The sequence below is a fragment of the Haliotis asinina genome, chromosome 4 (assembly GCF_037392515.1).
Source record: "Haliotis asinina isolate JCU_RB_2024 chromosome 4, JCU_Hal_asi_v2, whole genome shotgun sequence".
Classification (NCBI taxonomy): Eukaryota; Metazoa; Mollusca; class Gastropoda; order Lepetellida; family Haliotidae; genus Haliotis; species Haliotis asinina.
This window is the reverse complement of record NC_090283.1, coordinates 32,756,687-32,783,382: the sequence shown is the minus strand read 5'-3', so window position 1 is coordinate 32,783,382 and position 26,696 is coordinate 32,756,687. Positions and strand designations below refer to the sequence as shown.

The 26,696-nt window shown below is 39.0% G+C and overlaps 1 protein-coding gene across 1 annotated transcript in view; it reads left to right on the top strand.

Moving 5' to 3' along the window:
- LOC137281493 (LHFPL tetraspan subfamily member 6 protein-like) overlaps window positions 1-26,301 on the top strand; it is a 60,738-nt gene extending 34,437 nt beyond the window's left edge. Inside the window, exons 2-3 of the mRNA XM_067812751.1 lie at window positions 21,703-21,801; window positions 23,270-26,301. Coding sequence (XP_067668852.1) covers window positions 21,703-21,801; window positions 23,270-23,397 — 227 coding nt within the window. The 3' untranslated portion in view covers window positions 23,398-26,301. The remainder of the gene's footprint in view (window positions 1-21,702; window positions 21,802-23,269) is intronic.
- Window positions 26,302-26,696: the final 395 nt, after the last annotated feature.

The following is a 26,696-nucleotide window of genomic DNA, read 5'->3' as shown; positions in this document are numbered from 1 at the left end:
TTAAATATTTATGTACCATCAAAGCGGCATTTGAGTAAGCACTCGCTAACTTATCAGTGTTCAGATGGTAGTCAAGTACATTACTCATTAACGTATTAAAATTGTTATCATGTGTAGAACTCATTAAAGTTCCATGATCGCAGCTGATAAGAAAGCACATCCCAACATGGCTAGAGCTAAAGATTTCGGAAAATATATGTTACGCATTGTCCTGATTACCTATCAGAGCCTTGTGTGAATCAATAGTGGAACTGCCTTGAGTTTCAATTGATCAGGACTTCTCTAGATGCCTAACAGTTTCGTAAACTGATGGCGCAGTTCGTTGGGGCATCATCAGTGAAACAGTAGTACCCTGACTGCAGACTGTGAAATCATTAAATTTGATCCTGTGGCTATAAATAAAGGGTATCTTCCCTCTGATTTTAATCTTTACTTTTAATATGGTTTTATGTGTGTTTTATTATACATTAGTGAAAGATGTATTAGGTATACAACGTTCTTGATGCACAGGGGTTTTGTCAGCTGCTGGTTCTGGGCCCTAGGGACCCTGATCAGAACTGACTGCTGAGGTCTATGCTTATATCTCTGTTCCAGTTTAGACCAGTTCTAGGAACTGTTCTTTCTACATATTAATTCTAGTATTCAATGATCTGAGATGATTTGTTTTCCCTATGAACTGCCATGTAAATTGATCATAAGATTATATTGCTAATCTTTCAAAATGAATTGCCTCTTGAACAATACTAAATACCTCATGTAACGTTTTTAGCTGGGATGAATTTCAGAAATGAATGGCGCTCAGAACCCAATGCTTTTCTTCTCTGCATAAATTTCTGTGAATGATGATTCCAGTGATTTTCTTGCTCAGTGTGAATGTCATTGTACAATGGGCCAAAAAAACACATGCCTCTCCTTCTCTTCAAATTTCCGAGTAGGATGACCCATAGAAATTTGTGTTGTTGACTCTTTTCCATGGTAGAATGGTTGGTAATTGACCCTGTGTGCTTTCTCAGTTTTTGTTTCCTCATAGAACTCCAGGATAAAAAGTCACCAAAATCCTTTGCCTTTGTCAATGCTATTTAGTTGTTGTGCCATTTTGTTATTGTGTGATGATGCAAGCATATGCTCATGGTGTTAATCACTGGTTTCGCAAAGGCATTTGCTTGTTTACAATGAATGTTACATTTTGATAATATTGCTGACTGTATCTGACGCTTGGGTGTTTGCACACTGTGAAACATTTTATGATGACGAGCTTACAGATGTTCTGGAACAACTTTACTCAGGATGGGGATGGGCCTGTAGTGAAAGCATTAGCTTGTTCCACCAAAGACCTGGGTTTGATTTCCCATATCATGGTACCATTGTATGTGTGCATGCCATATTACTCTGTCCCACCCAAAAAAGAAATGAACAAACAAGCAAAGTGCTTGCATAGTGTTATTGATATTTGTCCATGTTGAATGATATTCATTTAGAATTAAAGAACCTGTAAAGTGTGCACCTTTAATTCATCCACACAGCTCGTCATGAACATTTCGAAAGTACAAGTAAGTTCTCAAATCAACACAAAGATAACATCAGAATAGTTATTCTGGAAGTCAGCCAATACTTACCACAAGACGAACGCTGTTCGTTCATCCAGGATTTTGTTATGAATTTATCATAGTTAAAAGGAAGGAAGATGGGATTGTACTGCAATTGAAATAATATTGCATCATTAATCACATGGTATGGATCAGAGAGTAGGTTAAGGAAACAACATTCTGCATGTGTGTTAATAGTTAATGTACAATCACCAAGTATAGTGGCTTTCCTGCACCAGATTTAGACATTACAAGATAATGCCATTAGTGTCTTGTGTTTGCTCAAGGCCTATACATTTCTGTTGCTGTAGATCTGAGGGTCATGAATCTTCATGAGTGATAACCCACTGTGTGATCACATTGTTGACTTGGTTTGAAAGATTTAGTAATGGTCTGGTAGGGTAGGTGACATTCTGAAATGCTTTTTCTGAAGAGTGCTCTCATTCATGTAACTGAGCCTTTTTCATTAAGGGTGGTTATGTTTGGATAGAGTGATATCATTCTCAAGAAGGGGTAATATTCTGTGGTAGTACTGTAACACTGAACTGTAGGTACCCATGTCTAATGGAGCTGGCAACATTGACATAGAGATGATTGTTTCATATTAGGGTTTGCAGTGTGGCAGGGATGGGTGCTTTGTGATAGGGTTGCAATGTTGCAGGGATGGTTGCCTTGTAGGAGTTGCAGTTTTGCAGGGATGGTTACCTTGTAGGAGTTGCAGTTTTGCAGGGATGGTTGCCTTGTAGGAGTTGCAAGGTTGGAAGATGGTTGTCTTGTTGTAAAAGGTGCAATGTTGTAGGGATTTCTGCTTTCTGTTAGGGGTTGCTCTGTTGCAACGATGTCGCGGTGGTTGAGCGGGCTAGGCGGCTGACTTTGTGTGCTGGCAGTTAGGTGTCTGACTCTGAGGTTGTGGGTTAGAATCCCGGAGAGGACTCAACCCAAAAAAGTATTAGAATTTTTACTTTACTAAGAAAGTGAAATCCTAAATATGACATATGTTGCAATTACCACAGAGCAAAAAACCTTGTCTAATGATTCAGCAAGAGATGCAGCTGGACAATGATGGTTCTTCAGGGACCAGAGAAGCAATGAGTGTGAGCTTACATTCCAGGCCACTGATGTTGATATTGGTCCCAAGGCTTGTTGACAAATGCCTGTCCACTTCTCATGACAACCATGACCAGTGACTAAGTGTCACTGTTGAATCATCAGTCACTGGGTCAAGGTGAAACTGACATGGCGTGACATCTGTAGATTGACATGGCTGTTATGTTTCGTCTGTGTGTAAGGTCACAATATACTGATGATATATTTTACACAGGTGAAAACCTGGTGGGACTGCCCTACACTCAGTGGTGTAGACAGTAGGGTAGGACTGGCATTTGAATCACCAGTTGGGTTGGACAAACTGTGTTTGAAGATTGTGTTTTACCTCACTTGCGTAGCATTTGGAAGCTCATTTGGAAGCCAGTGTCATATGTTGAAATTAGTGTTTACTGAATAGGGTGTTATTACATAATGGTGTAATGTACAAAGAAATACAGTAGGTACGATCCCTAGTCTCATACAAAACAATTTTTGAAGATTGTCCTTTAAGGTATTAAGGCACTGAAACGAGAATTGATCAGCTAGAAGTTATTGTCAAAATTAGTGTAGCATGCTGAGTGGAGTGACTGTATGGTCGGAGTTGTATAGAATGACTAGGTTTGATCTCTAGTGTCAGACAAAAAAATAGTCAAAGACTTCTTACCCACACTTGTGAGGCATTAAGCCACTGAATCGAGAACCTGTCAGTTTGAGTTGGTGTAATGTGTCGGAATTATTCAGAGTATCACCTTCATTTTGAACCTATGCATTAAAAAATATTGAAGTTTTTCCAAGGTTGAAGCTGACTGGCAGGTCATGACCTATTTGTGAGATTGGTCATAGTCTCTGTGCACTTTTTACTGAAGTATTGATTTCATGTCTGATTGATCTAGAATTGATCACAAAAAGTTAGCAAACAGAAAAAGTTTTGTGTCTACAATATGAGTCATGCAGCTTGGTTCCACACTGGTTAAAACCATGGAAGGTGGTAGGAGGCGGCGTGGGGGGTGGGGGTTAGTGGTAGGAAAGTGGTGAGATCTTGCTTAACTGATTTTTGGAACAGGTGTGTCCTTTATGACTCAACCAGACTAAATTATGAAAAAGTGAGTTGAGCCAGCTCTAGTCAACTATTTGCAGTAGGACTATAGTAATTGAGGAAACATGTGGCATAATAAAAGATTGCACGATAAGTTAGTCTACTGATGCATGTTGTGGTGGTGGCATAGGTCAGTGGTAAAGCGTTCTTTTGTCAACCTTATGACTTTGGTTTGAATCCCACTGTGTGGCAAGTACGTTTCTGGGATATTGTTGGAATGTTGATACAAGCAGCATGAAACCGTTTGGCCCTGCTCACTGACTCAAACTTTCACTGACTGACTGACTGAATAGCCTAAAGTGACGGCTAAAGTGCTGGCTTGTCACAAACTTAAAAGTCTTAAGTGCTATTCCCCACCTTGGTACAACTTGAGAAAGCCCATTTCTGCTGCTCCTTGCCATCATATATCAGGGCCAGTGCTGGAAGAGGTGTAGAAACTCACTCACTCACTCACTCACTCACTCACTCACTCACTCACTCACTCACTCACTCACTCACTCACTCACTCACTCACTCATTTGTATCTGTCTGTACCAACAGTCACTGACCCACCAAGACAGTGATCCGACTTTGATCAGTGAATGGTCAACCACAAGCTGACCACCCAACTGGCTGACCTCACATGACCATTGTTGAGAGGCTGAGGCAGGTGACCACCCTAAACTAACAACTAGGAATTGTCCAGTGCCAGGCCCTTGTCCACCTGAGGCCACACTTGATGAGGGTTAATGATTGACAGACCCATTGCAGTTGTCACTGACCACTTGACCTGTGTATACATGTATTGCTCGGATTGTAATGACTGGATTAGAAACTAACACTAGTCAGATAACCTGTGTCAGTCTATCCTCTGTGCAGTCAGTTTTGGGTTTCTGTGAGATTCCACACTACATGTATTTGGAGGAGAGGGTTGGCTGGTTTGATCATTTGATCCTTTGTTGGTTTGTTGTTTAACTCTGCTCTCAGCAATATATGGCATCTGTCTGTAGATAATAGAGTCTGGACCAGACAATCCAGTGATCAACAGCATGAACATCAATCTACACAAATGGGACACAATGACATGTGTCAACCAGATCAGCAGGCATTAAACAAAGAACCGGCCAAGCGTATCCGCAAATGAACCAGTGGCCAATGAAAAGGCTTCCTTACACTTGAGTGCACACCCACCGGGTCGGTACAGTATCGCGACTGCTTCGTTTCAAGGGTGGTAAATCCAAGTACAAAATATTGCACTTTTGATTTGTGATATAATTTTGTTTATTTGTTTTGTCAACAGTGGATTTTATATGTCATCAATACATGATAAGTGTGTTTTAAGGATGTTGATTTTTTTGGTTGCATGTGGCCTTTAACAGTAAAAGATAAGACGAATCACAACTATTTGTGATATTTTGTATACAATCATACATTACTGAAACAAAAAGGGGATCATATATATTCAGTAACTGGGCATTAGTCACAAGATCAAAATCAAACCAAAATATGAATTACTAAAATGAAATGCTTTGTTTTGAAACAAGAAACACCTGAGGCATTCAACACAAAATACTTAAGAAATACAGCCACTGGCTTGGGATATACATTTGTAAATATTGAATGTTTGTAATGGGAACAGTATCTACTGTTAGTTCTAATGTTCAAGTGTAGCACAGGTGTTTGGTGAATTAAAGCCTGTAAGTATCATGTGACAAGCCATGTCTATTGATCTTGATCAAGACTATTGTACACAGCATTGATATCACCTTACACAGAATACTGTGTTGTCAAACTATTGCAGCAACAGTGTAGCTAAGATAGCTGAATGTTGACCTGGAGACATTGTTTGGTGGACTGACGGTGGTGACTCATTGACTCGAGTTGTTGAAGATGACTTGGTTTGTATTATAAAGATAATAATGCTCACAATGACAACAGGAACAGTAATAACGATATGTAAAGTAGTAATTACGGATATTATGTTTAGTGGCACTGTTTATGGTGCACATTGTATATCAATGTAGCAGTAAATATTCTTAGACACACCAAATGTGACAAATGTGGGGTTGTAGGGCATTTGACAATGGAATAATCGGGCAGTGGATTGTTGGACAATGGACAGTGGGGCAATGGACTGTGTGGCTATGAATTGTGGTTCAGTGGACTGTGGGCAATGGACTGTTGGCAATGGACTGTGTGGCTATGAATTGTGGTTCAGTGGACTGTGGGGCAATGGATTATTGGGCAATGGACTGTTGGCAATGGACTGTGCTGCAGTGGACTGTGGGGCAATGGACTGTGTAGCTATGGATTGTGGGGCAATGGACTACTGGGTAGTGGGCTGTGGGGCAGTGAACCGTGGGGCAAGGGACTATTGGGCAATGGACTGTTGGCAAATTGGACAGTGCTGCAATGGGCTGTAGGGCAATGGACTGTGTAGCTATGGATTGTGGGGCAAGGGATTATTTGTCAAGGGACTGTAGGTTAATCATGACAATGGACTGTGTGGCTATAGACTTTTTGGGCAATGGACTGTAGGGTATTGGACAGTGGGGCAATGGGCTACTGGGTTGTGGGCTGTGAGGCAGTGAACTGTGGGGCAAGGGACTATTGGGCAATGGACTGTGTGGCTATAGACTTTTTGGGCAATGGACTGTAGGGTATTGGACAGTGGGGCAATGGGCTACTGGGTTGTGGGCTGTGGGGCAGTGAACTGTGGGACAAGGGACTATTGGGCAATGGACTGTGTGGCTATAGAGTAGTAAAGTAGTAATTACGGATATTATGTTTAGTGGCACTGTTTATGGTACACATTGTATATCAATGTAGCAGTAGATATTCTTAGACACACCAAATGTGACAAATGTGGGGTTGTAGGGCATTTGACAATGGAATAATCGGGCAGTGGATTGTTGGACAATGGACAGTGGGGCAATGGACTGTGTGGCTATGAATTGTGGTTCAGTGGACTGTGGGCAATGGACTGTTGGCAAATTGGACTGTGCTGCAATGGGCTGTGGGGCAGTGGACTGTGTAGCTATGGATTGTGGGGCAATGGACTATTTGTCAAGGGACTGTAGGTTAATCATGACAGTGGGGCAATGGACTACTGGGTAGTGGGCTGTGGGGCAGTGAACTGTGGTGCAAGGGACTATTGGGCAAGGGACTGTGTGGCTATAGACTTTTGGGCAATGGACTGTAGGGTATTGGACAGTGGGGCAATGGACTATGTGGCAATTGACATTTGGGCAGTGGACATTGTGGGGAAATGGACTGTGTGGCTATGGAGTGGGGGGCAATTGATTATTGCACAGTGGACAGTGGGGCAATGGACAGTGGTTTTATGGACTGTGTGGTGACAGACTATTGGGCAGTGGACTGTGGGGCAATGGACTGTGTGGCTATGGACTGTATGGCTATGAACTGTTCGGCAACGGACTGTGGGGCAATGGACTATGTGGCTATGGACTGTGTGGTTATGAACTATTCGGCATTGGACTATGGGGCAATGGACTGTGTGGCTATGGACTGTGTGGTTATGAACTATTCGGCATCGGACTATGGGGCAATGGACTGTGTGGCTATGGACTGTGTGGTTATGAACTATTCGGCATCGGACTATGGGGCAATGGACTGTGTGGCTATGGACTGTTGGGCAATAGACTGAGGTAACTGAAGTGTGGGGTAATGGACTGTTGGGCAAAAAACTGTACAGTAATTGACTGTGGTGTATGACAACAGAGTGTAGGCAACAGACTCTGGAGTTCTGATAATGGAGCAACACACTCTGAGGAAATGGATTCTGGGGCATTGTTTTAACTGAATTCAACCAACTCCATTTCAAGAGAGAAAAAATGATAGATAATTCAGTTAGTATTCTTCAGAAAAAGTCTATTTGATTAAAATTCCTAAAAAAATCTAATAGATCACATTGTATCTGAGATTGATGAGAAAAGTAAGCAAGCTGATTAAATGTCTGCATTTTTGCATGTTGCAACTTTGCACTGGAGGTTAAGTGAATAAACCAGTTAACATTATCAGTTTAATTTAGTTAGCCCAGGGAAGTGGCTCTGTTGCCAGAACCCCTGTCAATGAAGCAGAACATCATTCAATCTGACTCACTTGAAATACGATAAGTGGATTTGCAAGTCCCCTCTACCTGATTAGAGTTGACTTGAAAATCTAACAGTCCGTTGCGGAGTTAAAAACTCACATACTTCCCAAATAATAAAGTAGATCTAACAGAACAAATTAATGAGACTTGTTTGAGGACTTTCTTTTTTTGAAAATTCACATTTAAAACATGATCAGTTATGGTTTTGTTTTTGTAGAAAAAAATGTATTTGAAAGCAATGTTTGAAGTGCAGTTGTACGCTTGCAGATAGTTTTCATTTCTGTGTCTCATACCACACTTTTCTGAAAATAAATTGTGCATTTCTCAAAATAATCCTATCATCCCTCAGGGAAGATTTATTCCCAAATAAATTATGTATTTAGTTTACAATATTGAATTATAAAGTTTGGATGAATCAATGCAACCTTGCATTAAATCGACTCTTGTGCCCTCTACTAGGCGAACATTATTTTAAGCAAACACCATGATAGTTAGTTATATCCCTTGGAGTGATTGAAACCAGTTTGTCAAACTCCGACAGCATCGTGTAGAACTGAGTTTTCAATGTACAGAGCAATTGTTTCCTTTCATTATATTGAAAGCTGTTCGCCTCATCATTTCAATTATCAATTTTAAGCAGATAATAAGGTCTTTATTTCAACAGTAGGAAGTTAAAGCATAAGCCCGAACATATTTAATACTGGCTAAATATTGTTAAAAATGTTAGATTTTGTGATTAAAATGCAAAATGCAACTCTTTGACTGTCTGTTTTTTTGTTAAGATTTTGTTAATACATGTTTTTACATATAAACTTTTACATATAACTATTCCCGAACAAACTATCAATGTTGATATCTGTCAAGTAAAAACTGGTTAGTGACAACATTAGTGATGTCATGGCTTGCAGTTTGCCATTATGCTCAGATCTTTGTCATGACATAAATAAAAGCAGTCAACCTGTAACAGACTTGATTAAAAACTGATCTTCCCAACATATGGTGATGTAAAACATGAATCGTCAATAACAAGAAATAAGTAATCAATTGAACATGAACATAAATATTGACATTATTGATCACAGAGAGCCTTTTGTTGTAAGTTCCCCAAAAGTATTTTACATGTACTGCAGAAAATACCAACCCAAACCCCAAATATGTCCTTAATTACCCTCTTTAGGGGAATTGATAAGTTAATCTGAAAACCTACCCCCATCTTGTGTGGCCTTTTGAAGTGTTTATAAATACACAGCCAGGTTGGTGGTGGTCGCATTGGGTCATGGAGATTTGGTTTAAGTGGAAGAATGTTTATAGATCTCAAGGAGAGAAGCTGTATACAGAATAGATAGCTGAAAGTGTCCTTCTGAGTACACATGCTTGATCTGTAAATATCACCCAGACCAGTTTTTCAAGAGTTGTCCTTATACACTTGTCCAGTGATGAAATAATAATAATATATGCTATATTGAAGACTATGGCTTGACCAAAGAAAATTTCAAAAGTTAGTGATCAAAGTGTGGCCTGAAATGTGAAATCAAAGAGTTAACTCCATTCAGATTTAAAATCAAAGTTTTATTTCAGTGTAGATGTATTGTAAGGGAAACATATTTTATATTTTTTATTGTAGTCAGTATTGTCCAGACATTCACAGCGCCATAATACGAGGGCTGGTCAAAAAGTTCTAAACCTAACACAGAGAACAAATGGTTTGGTCAGATTTTAGTATTTTATTTTTCGACATAATCACCCTTGATTGCAATGGACCTCCCATATCGGTGTTTCAGTGGCTCAATTCCATGTGCATAGAACTCTTCTGGAAGTCCTGTCAAACACTCGTTTACAGCAGAATAGAGCTTGTCATTACTGGCAGAGTGTTTTCCACGAAGATGTTCCTTCAATATTGGACCAGGTCAGGTGAATATGGAGGGTGAGGAAGTTCTTCAAAGCCACGTTGATGTACTGAAGACTTTGGCAGTCGAGAAGTGTGAGACGAAGCATTGTCATGTAAAACCAGAACTCTTGCCCTCAACAAACCACAGTGCTTTTCTTTGGTAGATGCTCTGAATCTGTGGAGTAGATCAGCATAGTAGGCACCAGCGATAGTCTTGTGACTCTCCAGGTAGTCAATATGGATAATTCCCTTCGCTTCCCAGAACACTGACCTTGAAGACTTGAACTTCTTGGGTGGAAGAGAAGTGGGGTGGTGCCACTCAATGGATTGACGTTTTGACTCCGGATCATAACGATGAATCCATGTTTCATCCCCTGTTACTTTTAAAATTTTGAAAATCATGCTCCACCACTTCAAGATTTTCCTTTGCAATATCACTTCCTGTTTTCTTCAAATCAGCATTGAGAAACTTTGGGACTCATGACGCAGATACTTTGTTCATGCCCAAATGATCATGGATAATAGTTTGCATGGATCCATGGCTTAGACCCATTTCTCATTCAACTTCAGCGATAGTCACATGTCTGTCTGCAAGAATACATTTCTCCACAGCTTCTACTGTTTCTTCATTAATGGCTGTAGAGGGACGTCCACACCGTGGCTCACCATCCAGACTTGTTCTACCAGACTTGAACAAAGCAGCCCATCTCTTAATTGTGGTGTATGAATGACAGTCATCTCCATACACCTTCAACATACATGCATGCACTTCTGATGGCTGAATGCCTTCCAGTGTCAAAAACTTTATAACAGCACATTGTTCCATCTCTCACGTGGAAGCAGTTATGTATATCCCAGGCTTCAAGGACATGTTGCTTTCAAACTAGTTGATCTATTTGAGTAAAATAACTGGAAATGCTGATGAAGAACATTCTCCAACAGCACTCCCAAGATCAGTTGGTGTCACCAGTCTAGAAGTTCTGTAGGCTTAGAATGTTTTCACCAGCCCTCATTAGGATGTTTTTGACTCAATAAAGATGACAGCTTACACTTGAATGGGTAGTGGGTTCACTCAATGCCTGACCTCACCATCTGATCTCCTTGTTTTTTCTTTCTTTCCTTGTTTTTCTCCATGAGCCAATCATGGAGATGTTTGCATGATAGATGAACTGTTTCCTAATCAGAATATAGAAAAAAAATTGTCCCAGAAAAACAGTCGAAGACAACTCTGTCGTCTGGCATTAACTATGATGAAATGTAGCTTTGAGAAGTGTTTTCTCATATGAAACACAGGCCTGCAGCATATAGATGCAGTAAAAAGTTCTCCTGTATTGTATTGTTTTATTGTTTTTAGTACAAAATTGTAAGTGGTAACTTCCTGGTATCAATGACATTAAACATTATTAGACAAATATGAACAAGTGATAAGCATTAAGATACAACATCAAGTAATTTCACAAGAAATTGTGAAAATATATTTCTTTCAATAAAACTCCTGATTACCTTTAAACCTTTAAACAACAAGTAACCTGGCTTGCACTTATCCAATATACACAGATCTTTCACATTATGTAAATGAAAGGTGACCTGGCTCAGATTTCTACACGTCTGACTGAAGTACTGGTGTGAATTAAAACATGAAACTTCAATAACCAGAAATGACTAAACTATGTTTGAATGATATTATATGTCAAAACCCCACAATATTCTCTGTGAACAGTACGTGAACACCATATTGGCATTATTGATGAAGAAATAACCTACTTCTCGTCACAGTATTTTGTTGTAAGTTCCTAAGTATCATACATTTCCACATCAACAAAAGTATGGTTTCCTAACAACACATTTTATGTGATAAGTCAGGCTGATAAGTACTTTGCAAACAAACACCTCCACCCCCAAATCAGTGTAGCTATCTTACTGACCTTTGCTGGAAAGTTGAGTTTACATAGTGATCTTGTAAATGACCAATGTTTATTTCACATGTGTTTTCCTGGCCCTGTGATGATGGTGCTTGATTTCACTGATAAACATGTACATTTCATGCCCTGAACACATCCTCTACCCAGTCCCCAAGGCAGGCTCTGATGTGGACCATGTGCTTCCGGTTGTGTAGCCATTGTTCATTTCACCTCAGGGTCAGGTACAGGCTGTAATATACATCACATGAAATAAACAACACCATGCTGGCAATTTGCAACAGTATGTGGGAAATGTACACACAGTTTAATGCTAGATTGCCAACATTGCTAGTGTGTATAGTGTGACTTTGCTGTGTGAAAATGGTCATTCCATGCATGCACTTCAAAATTTATTTGCATATTTTGTTTGTGAAAAAATATGTATTAGAACAGATTACAGGGATTTGTGTTATGTACATAAAAAATATGTATTAGAACAAATTACGGGGATTTGCATTAAGTGCATTATAAGGAAGTTGATGTTGAACATGACACTATTCATCATTGTTCTAAGTAGAGAGTATGAAATGTACATCACGTCATGAATCTGTACATCACATGGAATGAAATGAACATGATACTGATACCAAAGGAGTTATCCGAAGTGAAATTGAAAAATTAGAAGCAGTTTTAAATGACATTTTTGAAAATGACATAAATATCACTGAACCAATTTTGAAATTATCTTTGGTTAATGTAAATGCAACATGATACTTGATATTAGTGATTAGATGTAAGATAAATGTAGGACCTTTTTCCTGGTTGGCGTTGTTGTGATCTTTGATTGGCACTTGCTCTTTGACCTTTGCTGCTTCCCTTTGATTTTGTCTGGCATACTAATTGAGTGTCAGATGGACTTTGTATGAAAGGTCATCATGATAGATACAGTGGGTTAAATTGCAGGAAAAAATGTTAACATACTATAATATTGAAATTGGCCCAAATCATAAACATTTGATTGACAGATGTAAGTTATATGTGATGGATATTGTCATGGTGAAAGAAGAATGAGTGGCAGCTGACAGTTAACTGCTGTCATATAGATTTCAAGACCTTTTAACATGTTTGTTCATATTACTATTGTTGTCAAGTCATTAAGTTTAAAATGCTAATTTTGCAGTGATTTTTTATGTTTATGATATGATTCCTTGGAAGTGTTTAAGTCTCATTACTGAACATACCACCTTTTGGAGGATTCAGTTTCACATTTTTTTCTGGTTGTGATCATTGGTTAAAGTTCGTCACCATCATCACTGACATGGATTTCATTGCCCATACCTCCTTATGGGTTTCATTGCTGATACCTGCCCATGGGTTTCATTGCTGATACCTGCCCATGGGTTTCATTGCTGATACCCACTCATGGGTTTCATTGCTGATACCCGCTCATGGGTTTCATTGCTGATACCTGCTCATGGATTTCATTGCCGATAAATACTGATGAGTTTCATTGCTGAAACCTACTCATGGGTTTCATTGCTGTTACCTGCCTATGGGTTTCAATGCTGATACCTGCTCATGGGTTTCATTGCCAATACCTAAATGATGAGTTTCATTGTTGATACCTGCCCATGGGTTTCACTGTTGATACCTGCTCATCAATGCCCCTATATATACTGCAAAAAATTGCTGATAGCTCCTTATGGGTTTCATTGCTGATACCTGCTCATGGGTTTCATTGCCAATACCTGCCCATGGGTTTCATTGCTGATAGCTGCCCATGGGTTTCATTGCTGACAGCTGCCCATGGGTTTCATTGCTGTTACCTGCCCATGGGTTTCATTGCTGACAGCTGCTCAATTATTGGGTTTCATTGCTGTTACCTGCCTATGGGTTTCATTGCTGACAGCTGCTCATGGGTTTCATTGCTGTTACCTGCCTATGGGTTTCATTGCTGACAGCTGCTCAATTATTGGGTTTCATTGCTGTTACCTGCCTATGGGTTTCATTGCTGACAGCTGCCCATGGGTTTCATTGCTGTTACCTGCCTATGGGTTTCATTGCTGACAGCTGCTCAATTATTGGGTTTCATTGCTGTTACCTGCCTATGGGTTTCATTGCTGACAGCTGCTCATGGGTTTCATTGCTGTTACCTGCCTATGGATTTCATTGCTGATAGCTGCTCATGAGTTTCATTGCTGATACCTGCTTATGGGTTTCATTGTTGATATCTGCCATGGGTTTCATTGCCGCTACCTACTCATGAGTTTCATAGTTGATACCTGCTCATCAATTCCACCATCTATCTCCAAAAACGTTTTCACTGCCTATACCTGCATAATGTGTAACTCTCAGAGTTCATATGACTGATATTAAATGCTAGCAAGCGTTGATTAGATTCCAGTTTTCTTCTGGAACCACCACTCTGTATGGATACATTTCTGAAGCAGTGGAGTTTTCCTCAATGGTAAATGCATGAAAAAGACTGACCAAATAATACATTGAATCCTGCAAATTCTTTCTGACCAATGTTAATCACTAATTCTTTGGTTTGGTTTCATTTTCCTGTCCATATTTTGCCATCTGGACGCATTCAGTTGTGGAGACATATTTAACATACATGATAACATCATTCCTGTAGATGTAATTGAGAGTAACGTGATAATGATGCATATGTTGGTATTTTACATTGTCAGTTAGACTGTTGGTTTTCTGATCTGTGTTAGACACTGGGCAGTGTTCAAATAATATTCTTGCTTTGAAGCATTGTATGATATAAAAAGGTCAGAAAACACATTAAAATTTTACATCAAAGTCACCCACTTACTCCACTTATTTTTAAGAATAGGCTGAAAATTGGTGAAATGAAAAATATAAAAAGACAACAGAAAATGGGATTTAGTGTGTAAATCTTGCTGAGGTCACATTCAGGTTCTAATGGCAGAAGTACTGACAGATAAACCAAAGATTAAAAGAATTCCTGCAAATGTTTGTCTTTGTTGCAAAGAAAAGAAATACAAGCTTGCAGATAGCATTTGCCCCAGAGACAAAGCAAAGCTACACAAAACCAGTACTGAAATGTATCAGTGTCTTGTAGGCATCAATCAAGTCTGGCTGACATAAACAACATGTTCATATCAGTCAGCTGTCTCTCCAGGCAATGTACATAAATTCACACATTCCACAAGAGTTGATGCTGATCTGGACGACTGATGCTGATCTGGAGGACGCAAAAAGTGCAATTAAGTAGCAATAACAAAAAAATCAACCACAGTCAGGTAGTCTGGCTCACAGTCACTCACTCCTATTAGTTCTTCTTGTTCCTAGCCCTTTGTGCAATACTAAAGCCCTAAATGAAGGCTTTCCTCGGATTTTTGTTCTGAATGAACCTGGTCACTTAGGCTCCTTTTCAAATTAAAAGAAACTGTTTCGTTCTGCCAAAATTATATATATTCAGAGGTGATATCATAGATGCATCTAAATGCTTAATATGTCTTTTCAATCGCCCTGAAAATAGATTTTTATTACAATAGGACTTTTGTACCTTTTTTCTGGTACTTTTTACTTGGACTTTCTTCCAAAATTTTTTTCCTACAATCCTGAGCATTAGCCTAACAGTCAGCAGACGTTATTCAGGACACTTCTTATGACAAGTTGTAATATGGAATGTTCTGTTAATATTCAAACTAAAAGTTCTCTACCAGTGAGTCAAGACTCATCTTCAGAAGAAACAGTGTCTTTAGTCTGTGAAAAGACACAGACTCTACTAATTCAATTACTGAAGCCAGTCACAGGTACTTTGTGTATGATGAATGTGACCTGTCCCATGTGGCTGTCATGTTAATCACAGGCAGCCTTTGATGTCTGGGTTGAGTGACAGCTATGTGCATGTGATTGACATGGTCAATATCAGTGTAGAGGGTTATAGGAGAAGGAATGTTGATAGCTCACCAACACATGTGGTCTGCTTACTTCTATTTACTGTGGTATTCTCCCATGTCAATAGCCTGTGTCAACTATGTCATACTTGACATGGTCATACAGTGGATGACAGGTCATGTATGACTGGTGTATGAGGGAAAGGAGAGGTGTTGGTTACAGTTACTGTCACCAGATGGTCATCTGCAGATTCTTGAGCGTCATCATTTATTTGACCTCTCACATAAACATCAATGTCTTTATTGGCTGAGCCCACTTTCAGTATTTTCAGTGCACCCCATGTACTAGTGTGTCGTACAGACCCTGAAGTATATATATCCAAGAAAGCCCACGCAAGTCTAGAAAATGTGGCAAGTCTAGAGGAAGAAAGTCTCAGGGCTCCATTTCATTATAATATTTTTTTCACTATGAACGTTTTTTCCGTAAAATATGTTAATTTCAGAAACTAGCTGTTAGTCTACCCATGTAGGTGTATTGTAATACATCCTGCTGCCAATAGCAATTCATTTGGTACTTCAAGGTAGTTATCTTAAATAACATTGCATGATGCATGGAAATTACCGTTGTTTTACGAATGGAAGGGAGATATCTCTAAATCTGTTTTTCTTGTGTAGTCCGCTATATCAAACGTTTAAGTGTAATCCCTGTAAATATTAAGAAGTGGAATTACATCGCGGTTACTTTACTAAGACAGTACCTGTGGGAAAAATCACCAAGATGCGAGATTCGATTTGTTTGATTCACACATTGGCTGAAGTGTATGAGCCGATACCCAAACTTCAAACACTTCAAAATTAACTTTGTTTATGTTCCCTGAGCCTCAACCCATGGTCCCCTCGAGACCAGTGATCAATTCATAGTCAATAAGTTTAGTCTTGGTTCATGAACAAAAACTTTATGAAGTAAAACACAACTTCATAACGTGTAAAATAACTTTATGCAGTTGACAAAGCCTTCAGCAGTCTGTAAATAATTTAGTCTGGACCAAACAATCCAGTGATGAAGGATTTAGTGCAAGGAACTCTTGTGTGACCAGTGTACCCTCAGATAAGGTACTAGTTGACAAAGCCTTCAGCAGTCTGTAAATAATTTAGTCTGGACCAAACAATCCAGTGATGAAGGATTTAGTGCAAGGAACTCTTGTGTGACCAGTGTACCCTCAGATAAGGTACTAGTTGACAAAGCCTTCAGCAGTCTGTAAATAATTTAGTCTGGACCAAACAATCCAGTGATGAAGGATTTAGTGCAAGGAACTCTTGTGTGACCAGTGTACCCTCAGATAAGGTACTAGTTGACAAAGCCTTCAGCAGTCTGTAAATAATTTAGTCTGGACCAAACAATCCAGTGATGAAGGATTTAGTGCCAGGAACTCTTGTGTGACCAGTGTACCCTCAGATAAGGTACTAGTTGACAAAGCCATCAGCAGTCTGTAAATAATTTAGTCTGGACCAAACAATCCAGTGATGAAGGATTTAGTGCCAGGAACTCTTGTGTGACCAGTGTACCCTCAGATAAGGTACTAGTTGACAAAGCCTTCAGCAGTCTGTAAATAATTTAGTCTGGACCAAACAATCCAGTGATGAAGGATTTAGTGCAAGGAACTCTTGTGTGACCAGTGTACCCTCAGATAAGGTACTAGTTGACAAAGCCATCAGCAGTCTGTAAATAATTTAGTCTGGACCAAACAATCCAGTGATGAAGGATTTAGTGCCAGGAACTCTTGTGTGACCAGTGTACCCTCAGATAAGGTACTAGTTGACAAAGCCATCAGCAGTCTGTAAATAATTTAGTCTGGACCAAACAATCCAGTGATGAAGGATTTAGTGCCAGGAACTCTTGTGTGACCAGTGTACCCTCAGATAAGGTACTAGTTGACAAAGCCTTCAGCAGTCTGTAAATAATTTAGTCTGGACCAAACAATCCAGTGATGAAGGATTTAGTGCAAGGAACTCTTGTGTGACCAGTGTACCCTCAGATAAGGTACTAGTTGACAAAGCCTTCAGCAGTCTGTAAATAATTTAGTCTGGACCAAACAATCCAGTGATGAAGGATTTAGTGCCAGGAACTCTTGTGTGACCAGTGTACCCTCAGATAAGGTACTAGTTGACAAAGCCTTCAGCAGTCTGTAAATAATTTAGTCTGGACCAAACAATCCAGTGATGAAGGATTTAGTGCAAGGAACTCTTGTGTGACCAGTGTACCCTCAGATAAGGTACTAGTTGACAAAGCCTTCAGCAGTCTGTAAATAATTTAGTCTGGACCAAACAATCCAGTGATGAAGGATTTAGTGCAAGGAACTCTTGTGTGACCAGTGTACCCTCAGATAAGGTACTAGTTGACAAAGCCTTCAGCAGTCTGTAAATAATTTAGTCTGGACCAAACAATCCAGTGATGAAGGATTTAGTGCAAGGAACTCTTGTGTGACCAGTGTACCCTCAGATAAGGTACTAGTTGACAAAGCCTTCAGCAGTCTGTAAATAATTTAGTCTGGACCAAACAATCCAGTGATGAAGGATTTAGTGCCAGGAACTCTTGTGTGACCAGTGTACCCTCAGATAAGGTACTAGTTGACAAAGCCTTCAGCAGTCTGTAAATAATTTAGTCTGGACCAAACAATCCAGTGATGAAGGATTTAGTGCAAGGAACTCTTGTGTGACCAGTGTACCCTCAGATAAGGTACTAGTTGACAAAGCCTTCAGCAGTCTGTAAATAATTTAGTCTGGACCAAACAATCCAGTGATGAAGGATTTAGTGCCAGGAACTCTTGTGTGACCAGTGTACCCTCAGATAAGGTTACAATAACTGGCACTGCCCGGTTATCAGTGTGATGCACGGAGTTCTGGCATGTTCGGATTAAAAACTGTAAGACACTTCCGGTTTGATAAATGGCTGACAGCCGAACCTCGCTATCTCTCTCTTCCTTTCTTCGTGGGCTTTACACCCCCACGCTATATTGAAACACTAGTTGACAAAGCATGCTATGTTAATGCAAGACTGACTTTTTGCCTGTTTCTAAAAAAATCGGTAACACCATTTCTGTGAACTACTTAGCAGCCAGCACAGGATGGGGGTTACATCCAGAGTTATCTCCCTTGAGATATGCTTGATTTAGTCGGTTAAGCTGTGTTTGATAGCTGATCAGAATTAAGATACCGACTAGACTAAATACAGTGGATTGAGAAATCATTCAGGCACAGGTCTATATAAACACTCACAAACTCACTTGAGTTTGTATTTGGTGATGCCTCAGGTTAAATTGAGTGGATTCAGGGATCGCCTAGATACAGCTCTCAGTAGAACACTTTGTCTTCCTAGCTTATGTTTGTCTGTGTATCTGGTGATGAGGATGAATCCAATGGATTCAAGGATGACACTGATACCGGTGTCTACAGGGAAGGCACGCTCAGGGATATTTATATCTGTCTAGACTTAGTGATGGAAACCTGTATAAGAAAACCAATGCCATGTCACCCATTAAGTGGCCATGACACAAATGCTGCCCTATGCCACCCTTTAACAACAGGAACCTACAAAAAGGTCAAGATGCCATTACACATTTTTTGGACTTGATTTGCGGGTTAAATATCTTAAAGCAATGATAATTCAAATTCATTTTTGCCTTTAACATTTATGAAAAGAAACAGTTGCCTGTGAGATATTAGCGGGGTTACTGACTACATGTTACAAATTTGCAGTAATGCTTTTCCATGAAAAGCTTTATAAACACTTAAAATAATGCTGATTCTATAATACTTGTGACTTGAAATCAAGGAATCAATCATGTCAGTGAAAATGGACTTTTTCCTTAAATATATTAACTGTACATGGAATAGAAATAGTTTAGTCTTACACCACTTTTAGCAATATTCCAGCAACATCATGGCTGGGAATGCCAGACATGGGCTTCACACATTGCAACCCATGTGGGAATCAAACTCAGGTCTTCAGCATGACAAGCAAACGCTTTAACTACCAGGCCACCCCACAGCCCTTTTGTCAAAAGAAAGAGAACTGGTTATAAAATTGCTTATGAGTTGAGATTGCCATGGAAAGCAACTGGTGTGCTCAGTAAAAGTGTATGTCTGTTCTATACTTATGTTTAAATCTCATAAATCAGTGTTAGGTGAAATACATTATCCAGATATTCCTACATTTTGTGGTTATCTGCTCTGATAACACTATCAGCTGTTTTGGTTTTATGGATGTATTATCTAAAAGCCTGGCTGTCTGTTTAGAAACAGCTAGATAACTGATGCTGGTATTTAAAAACAAGAATTCCTGTTCACAGGTGCACTGAATAATTAATGCTGCTAAACTTACAGGTATTAAAATTTTTGGTAGTTAATAATTGTTATCATCAGGCGTGTTGGGTAGTCCAATGTTGAAAGTATCTACTTGTCATGCCACAGACCCAGGTTCGATTCCCCACATGGGTACAAAATGTGAAGCCCATTTCTTGTGTCCCCCGCTGTGGTATTGCTGAAATATTGCTGCAAGTGGTGTAAAACCACACTCAGTCATTCCCTGCAATCATCAACATCATCATCATGATCATCATCATCATCATTGAGTCCTGTGGTAAATATATGGGATAAATGTCTGTATTGATGAAGACACATTATTTTGATAAGAAAGAGCTTCCCAGTGCATGTTCAGCAATATACATTTTAGTCTTTACTTTGGGTCTTTTTCCGTCATCTTTTTCCATGTTTGACTATTTTAAGAACAATAGTTTTTCCCAGTCTAAGTAAACTTCGCCCCAGTGTATTTCGTTACACTCCACCACTAAGTCTAACAAAACCTAGTAGAAGGTCGCGTCAAGTAACCTTTGAGCAACCAATGATGGTCCAATCAAATGCCAGACGGTTAAATAGATTTAACCAATCAGACAACGGCTACTATTTAGGGATCGGAGGTACTTTCAAAATATTCAGGTCACCGACACAAATCTCTCCACAAACAAAAATCAGCATATAACACAGTTATTTGACCTGCAGTATATACGCTTTGGGATTTCTGTTGACATGGTTACCATTAGCTAATATTTCTGCAAGAAAACATCCTTGAATATTGTCAAAAACACTATTTTCAGTGACTGTTTACTCACCGTTGTCATTGCAGTACATACCCCGTGTGCATCACCCAGAAGCATTCGTACGCTAAATAGCATTCGGAATCGTTCGGTAATGAACGTTTTCGAGATAAAAAGTTCACAAGGGATGTGCAAATGTGCACTTTCGTGATTTGGTAAGCTGTCTTCTGATTGGTCAATCTCAAAGGTTACCTGACGCCACCTCCCATAATGTTTTGTTAGACTCAGTGGTGGAGTGTAACGAAAAGTACTGAGGATAAGTTTACTTAGACTGTAGTTTTTCCAGAATTGATGTCAGTGTTTTCTTCCTGCAAAGCAGGACCAGCTAGCAGTATTTCATATACCTAAACCAACTCATAATTATTTCCTTGGGTTAGTAATGGGATATTTTCCTGTTATGTAAATCCATGAGCCTAAAATAAGATTTAAAACCTTATCGTTTAGAGTGACATCCCTTTGCAAAAGCACATGGCAAACTTCAGTATGTGTTATGTTTGTTGTGCATGTTGGTAGTGCAGTTACTGTGTAGAAATTTCATGTTTACATGGAGTTCTACTAGAGGTAAGATACTCAATACCCATACAGGCAATCTAAATCCATAGGACTAACACCTTGTCACAATAAAATAGGACAACATAGGACATAAACGGAACAGTAAGGTATGTAAATGTGAACAAGGGGGACAGTCATTCAAGTTAAGGTCTAAGACAGTTCTTGAATGATTGTCTGAAGTCCAGCTGTTTTGTATTATTCTGTTTATATGAATGTTCATTCCATTTTATCATGTCTCAGAATCACTTTCTTTAGTTACAAGCATTTCTTGACTTTAAGCCCAGGGCTTGATTATGGGTTTTTTATTTGTGATCGAGGAGGGTCATTTTCCATTATTAAGCCCAGGGGTTAAGTACAAAACATCCTGGTATGGATTATGTGAGTCTCAGCATATCACGTTTCATGTTGACTATGAAAGAAAATGCCAAGTCTAAGTTACTTCATTGTTACATCCCGCTTCTTGTTACAGGCTTGTTGATTGGCGGAGGGCTAGCTATCTACCCATATGGTTGGGACAATGTGGAAGTCCACCAGGCATGTAATGGAATGTCTGGTCACTATAATCTAGGTGAGTCTTCTTCTGCTTTCTCTTACAGCGAGTGAGTTTTTCTTTACGCCACTTTTAGCAATATTCCTGCAATATCACAGTGTTGAACACCAGAAATGTGAATCAAATCCGGGACGGCATGTCACGAGCGAATTCTTTAACCACTAGGCTACACTACCAGCCAAGAATTTTTGGGTGAGTGAGGTTTTTTGCCAGCTTTATCTGTTTCAGCATTATCGTATCAGAGAGCGTCAGAAATGGGCTTGATGAAGAGAGGTGATTTTAAAACCACAAAGCCACCACATGCGCCAAGTGGTAGGGTTGCCTAGTGGTTAAAGTGTTCAATCGTCTCGCAATATCACAGTTCACCAGAAATGTGAATCAGACCCGGGTCGGCATGACGAGTGAATGCTTAGTGATGCCTAGTTGTTAAAGTGTTGACTCGTCACGCCAAAGATACTAGGGCCTCCAGGGTTTGATTCCTGACATGAGTATAATATGGGACGTCCATTTCTTGCGTTTCTGCCATCAGCTTGGCGGTACTGTGAGTGAGTGAGTGAGTGAGTGAGTGAGTGAGTGAGTGAGTGAGTGAGTGAGTGAGTTTTACACTGCTTTTAGCAATATTCCTGCACTATCATGGCGGGGGACACCAGAAAAAGGGTTTCACACGCTGTATCCATGTGAGGGCTGAATGCAGTGAAAACATCAGGAATAGAAGTAGACTAACAACTTGTCTCTGAAATAAACATATTTTGCAGAAAAAAGTACATAGTAAACAAAAAAGTAAAATGTAATGGGGCCCTGACACTTTCTTCGCTGAAGCTGTGAAAAAACTAGTCTTGCCGTGTTTTCTAGACTTGCTTGTGTTTTCTTGGATACGTTGGCTTCAGGGTCTGTGTGACAGTCTGTTCTGAATGTTGACGAAGTTGATGCGAAGTTGAGAACAAAAATATGAATTAGTTTATGAAGTGTATAAATGAGAGTGGGACTACCAAAAACATGAATTGAGTGACTTTATGCAGTGATGCCATCTCTCAATACAGCTAATGAAGGTCTAGAATGTGGCAGGTTTAGGATTCAGCAGTTTCAGTCTCTTATCTGTGATATTTTATGAAGATATTCTAGGAACTATTTTAATCTGTAAATTTTGTTGATTCCAGAGATTAGATGTTGATGGTATGGATCCATTTGGCTTTAGGAAAACTGAAACAAATACATTATGAAGAATGAGGAATATCTTTACGGATATACAACTTCAATATTCTGTATAGTTGACATTTTGATATAGATTCCAATGCTGTTGTCAAGTAAGTGGCATCTATGTCAAAATGTTGCCTATACAGAACAAAGAAGTTGTATATTCATAAAAATTAGTTCTTATTCTTCATCCACCCAACTTTTAGAATGCCAGTCTATGAAGTCAAAGTTATTATGCTTCAACTTTGATGAAATTGATGCAGGAGTATTCTTATGTGTTCTTGCATTCCAGGGAGTTGTACGTTATCGTGGGCATTCTACCTGACGGGATGTGGAGCCGGGTTGACTATCATTTGTTGCATGATGGCGTGTCATGCTCATCGCAAGAAAGACACTCACGCGGTCACATACCACGTGTAACTGACAACAGAAGGCGTAACCTGATGACACCTGATGACTTTTGCAAGAAAGACACTCACATGGTCACATACCACGTGTAACTGACAACAGAAGGCATAACGTGATGACAGAAGGTGTAACTGACATCTGTCACTGACTGTAATACATTTCACCAATTCAGCGTGACAATCAGCTGTTACCAAGAATCAAACGCCTGGCACCTGTCAACTGAGATGTTGATGTGCCACCTGTCAGCCTTGAGCATTGTACATTTCATGCAACAGACATGACATTGACATCTAGTGATGATGAACCAATTGCGGAATCTCAATATCTGAATGTTTTTGTGTTTGGAACTGACATTCTCTAGTAGCACAAGATCTGAAGACCAATCTACATGAGGTGTGAAATATACCATCTTTTTTCATTTATTCACTTAAACAATTGATACCATGCACAGCCTACATGTCACCATGCATGTTCGACAATAGCTGGACAAATTTGGCGTGATGACTGCACAAGAAATGACACTTATTACAATATTAGATTGATGTTGTCAATCACTTATGCCTCATCCATCACTGCATCTGTGTGACATCTTCCAGCTCAGTGATGAAATATATAAAATAGTCAAAGGGAGACAACACTCAAAACTTTCAGTTTGCCTGTGGATATGAGGGAAGATACTGACATTGATTGATTTCAGGAAACATGATGAATATTTAATTGATTTTGTTGTGCATACCAGTACTTACAGAGAAAATACCTCAATTCTCAACAAATGTTTGACATTAATGGATTGGTCATGAATTATGTTAGTTGAATCGGATTGTGTTTAAATAGTGATAATGTTCCATATAAATAATTCAGCATATGAATACATTCTAATCAACATTGCTCACAGTATTTTCAGATGGCTGGTTCTGTGTATTGTGAATTGAAAATAACACATATTTCTAATTAATGCTGAAGTATTTCTAGTTGCTGATGAAGTATTTCAAGTTAATGATGAAGTATTTCTAGTTGATGATGAAGTATTTCTAGTTAATGCTGAAGTATTTCAGTTTCATATTAGTCATAATATCCTGATGTAAAATAGCATTTGAATGTATGAAAATAATTTATGTTTCTTAAAAACATGAATTTATGAACCATTGTGATCTTTGTTGAAATTAATGAAATAAAGATAGGAATGCTTTTTGCATCCAATGATGAATAGGATAGTGGTCTAAGCGAGGTAATTCAAAAGTAATGAAGCGTTCCAAGCTTATTTTTTAAGATCAGTTTGTTTACATTTTGACTACCAAACCAGTTTCCTCAAAGCAAGATCATTTCTACACACTATGGCTTGTTTTGCACTTCAACCTAACACATGAATGCATGTTCACACATGAATTTCATGTCTCAGAAGTGGACTTTTGTATATAAACACAGTGTGAGTCTAGTCAGAGTTTGGTGTGATTCATGTGAAGAACTGGTTTTCTTCAGATTACACAGTGATGGGGTCTCTTTCACAGACTGTAATCATTGTTGTGAGGATAATTGTATTGCTAGAAATATCATAGCATTGTTATGAATACCATACCATTTTTGTGAACATTGATGTTAATACCATAGCATCGTTGTGAATACCATACCATTGTTGTGAACATCATATCATTGTTGCAAACACTGTTGTGAATATCATAGCATTGTTGCAGACATACCATGCCTTTGTTGTGAACATCATAGCATTGTTGTGAACATCATAGCATTGTTGTAAACATCATAGCATTTTTGCAAAATTTCATAATGCACTGTTGTGCATTGTAATTGTAATTGTATTGTTGTGAAAACTGATAGGGAAGGTTGTGAATATCATACCATTATTGTGAACATTATAGCATTGTTGACAATGCTATACCATTGTTGTGAACATCATACCATTGTTGTGAACATCATAGCATTGTTGTGATTTTCATATCAGACTGTAGCTTTGTGGTAATCCATTTAAAACATTCATGATTGGATCATCCTCTTGTCTGTGTTGTTAAGTGTACAATATGGATTGGGTGATCACAATGGAGAGTAGATGCTGTGACTTGTTTCCTGGGAGATCAGTCAGTCACACTGTTAGTCATAGTTTTGTTGATATAGAGCTGTGTAAATGGTGCATGTTCTGTCAAACAACAGTTGTTTCCCTTAGGTTGCAGAATCTAGTTCTCATGGGTTTGATTTCCAATTTGGCCCTCATTGTTTACTGATTGCCTGCACCGAGTTTGAAGGGATTAAACAGATTAGCATCCCAAATCCACCACTGATATCCCATAGCAACAAAAATGGCAGATTTTTTAATTTTTTTGTGTTTCTCATCACCAGACCAACCCTTCTAAATTATTGCTATTGATCACAGGATTGTCTGGTTCAGACTCCTTTATTCACAAACCTCTCCCACAAGTAGCTGTAATACTGCTGAGTACAGCATAAAACTACTGACTCTTTCACTCATACCTCACCCAATTACTATCACTCACTCACTCCTGTCTGAAGTACTGTTATTAGCTCTCCCCTGGGGTAGCATCACTCATTCCTCACTCCAGTCTAATTCACTAAATCCTCACTGGAGCACTCTCTCACTCTCTCATTCAAAACTATAGGACATCACTCACTTCTCTGTCTAACACCATCACTTACTCACTCCTAACCAAGTACTATCACTGTCAATGAAACAATTCAGTTCAGTATTGACTGTTGCAGTATCGAAGTATTCCCCATAGTCCATGTATATAAACTGATGCTGTGTTTGATGTCAATGTTTGTGTCATGGTAATGTCTCCACGACGACGTGCTATTAATGTCTCCATAACAACGTGCTGTTGTATAACATCTATATCATCACACTTGTGAATTTGTGTCTTCATCAATAAACTGATCATAAAGCACCAAGGTTGTCAGAGTTATTTCCCTTGAATCGCCCATCAAGACGCTGGTAAGGAAGCATGAGGTGACAATTACACTGAGTTGCAGATAGCCCACGTATATCCGTAAGTTACGCAAATATTAAATTGAAAACTCAATTCCTATTGGGTCAGTCACGTACAAGAATGTTTGAAGTTTCATAAATGCTCAATAAATTTGATCTTTCATGTATACAGCCAGAAATGTCAATGCTTAGCCTAGTACCAATGGATAGATAAAATCACTAAAGTATATTGACAGGTTCTATTTCAGGGCATGAACTTGTCAGATTGCACTCTTTCGTATCGTTTCTCACATTAGAGATCAAATATAAATAACAAGCACTAGCATTTGAACGTTACACTCTTAAAATTAATGGAAAA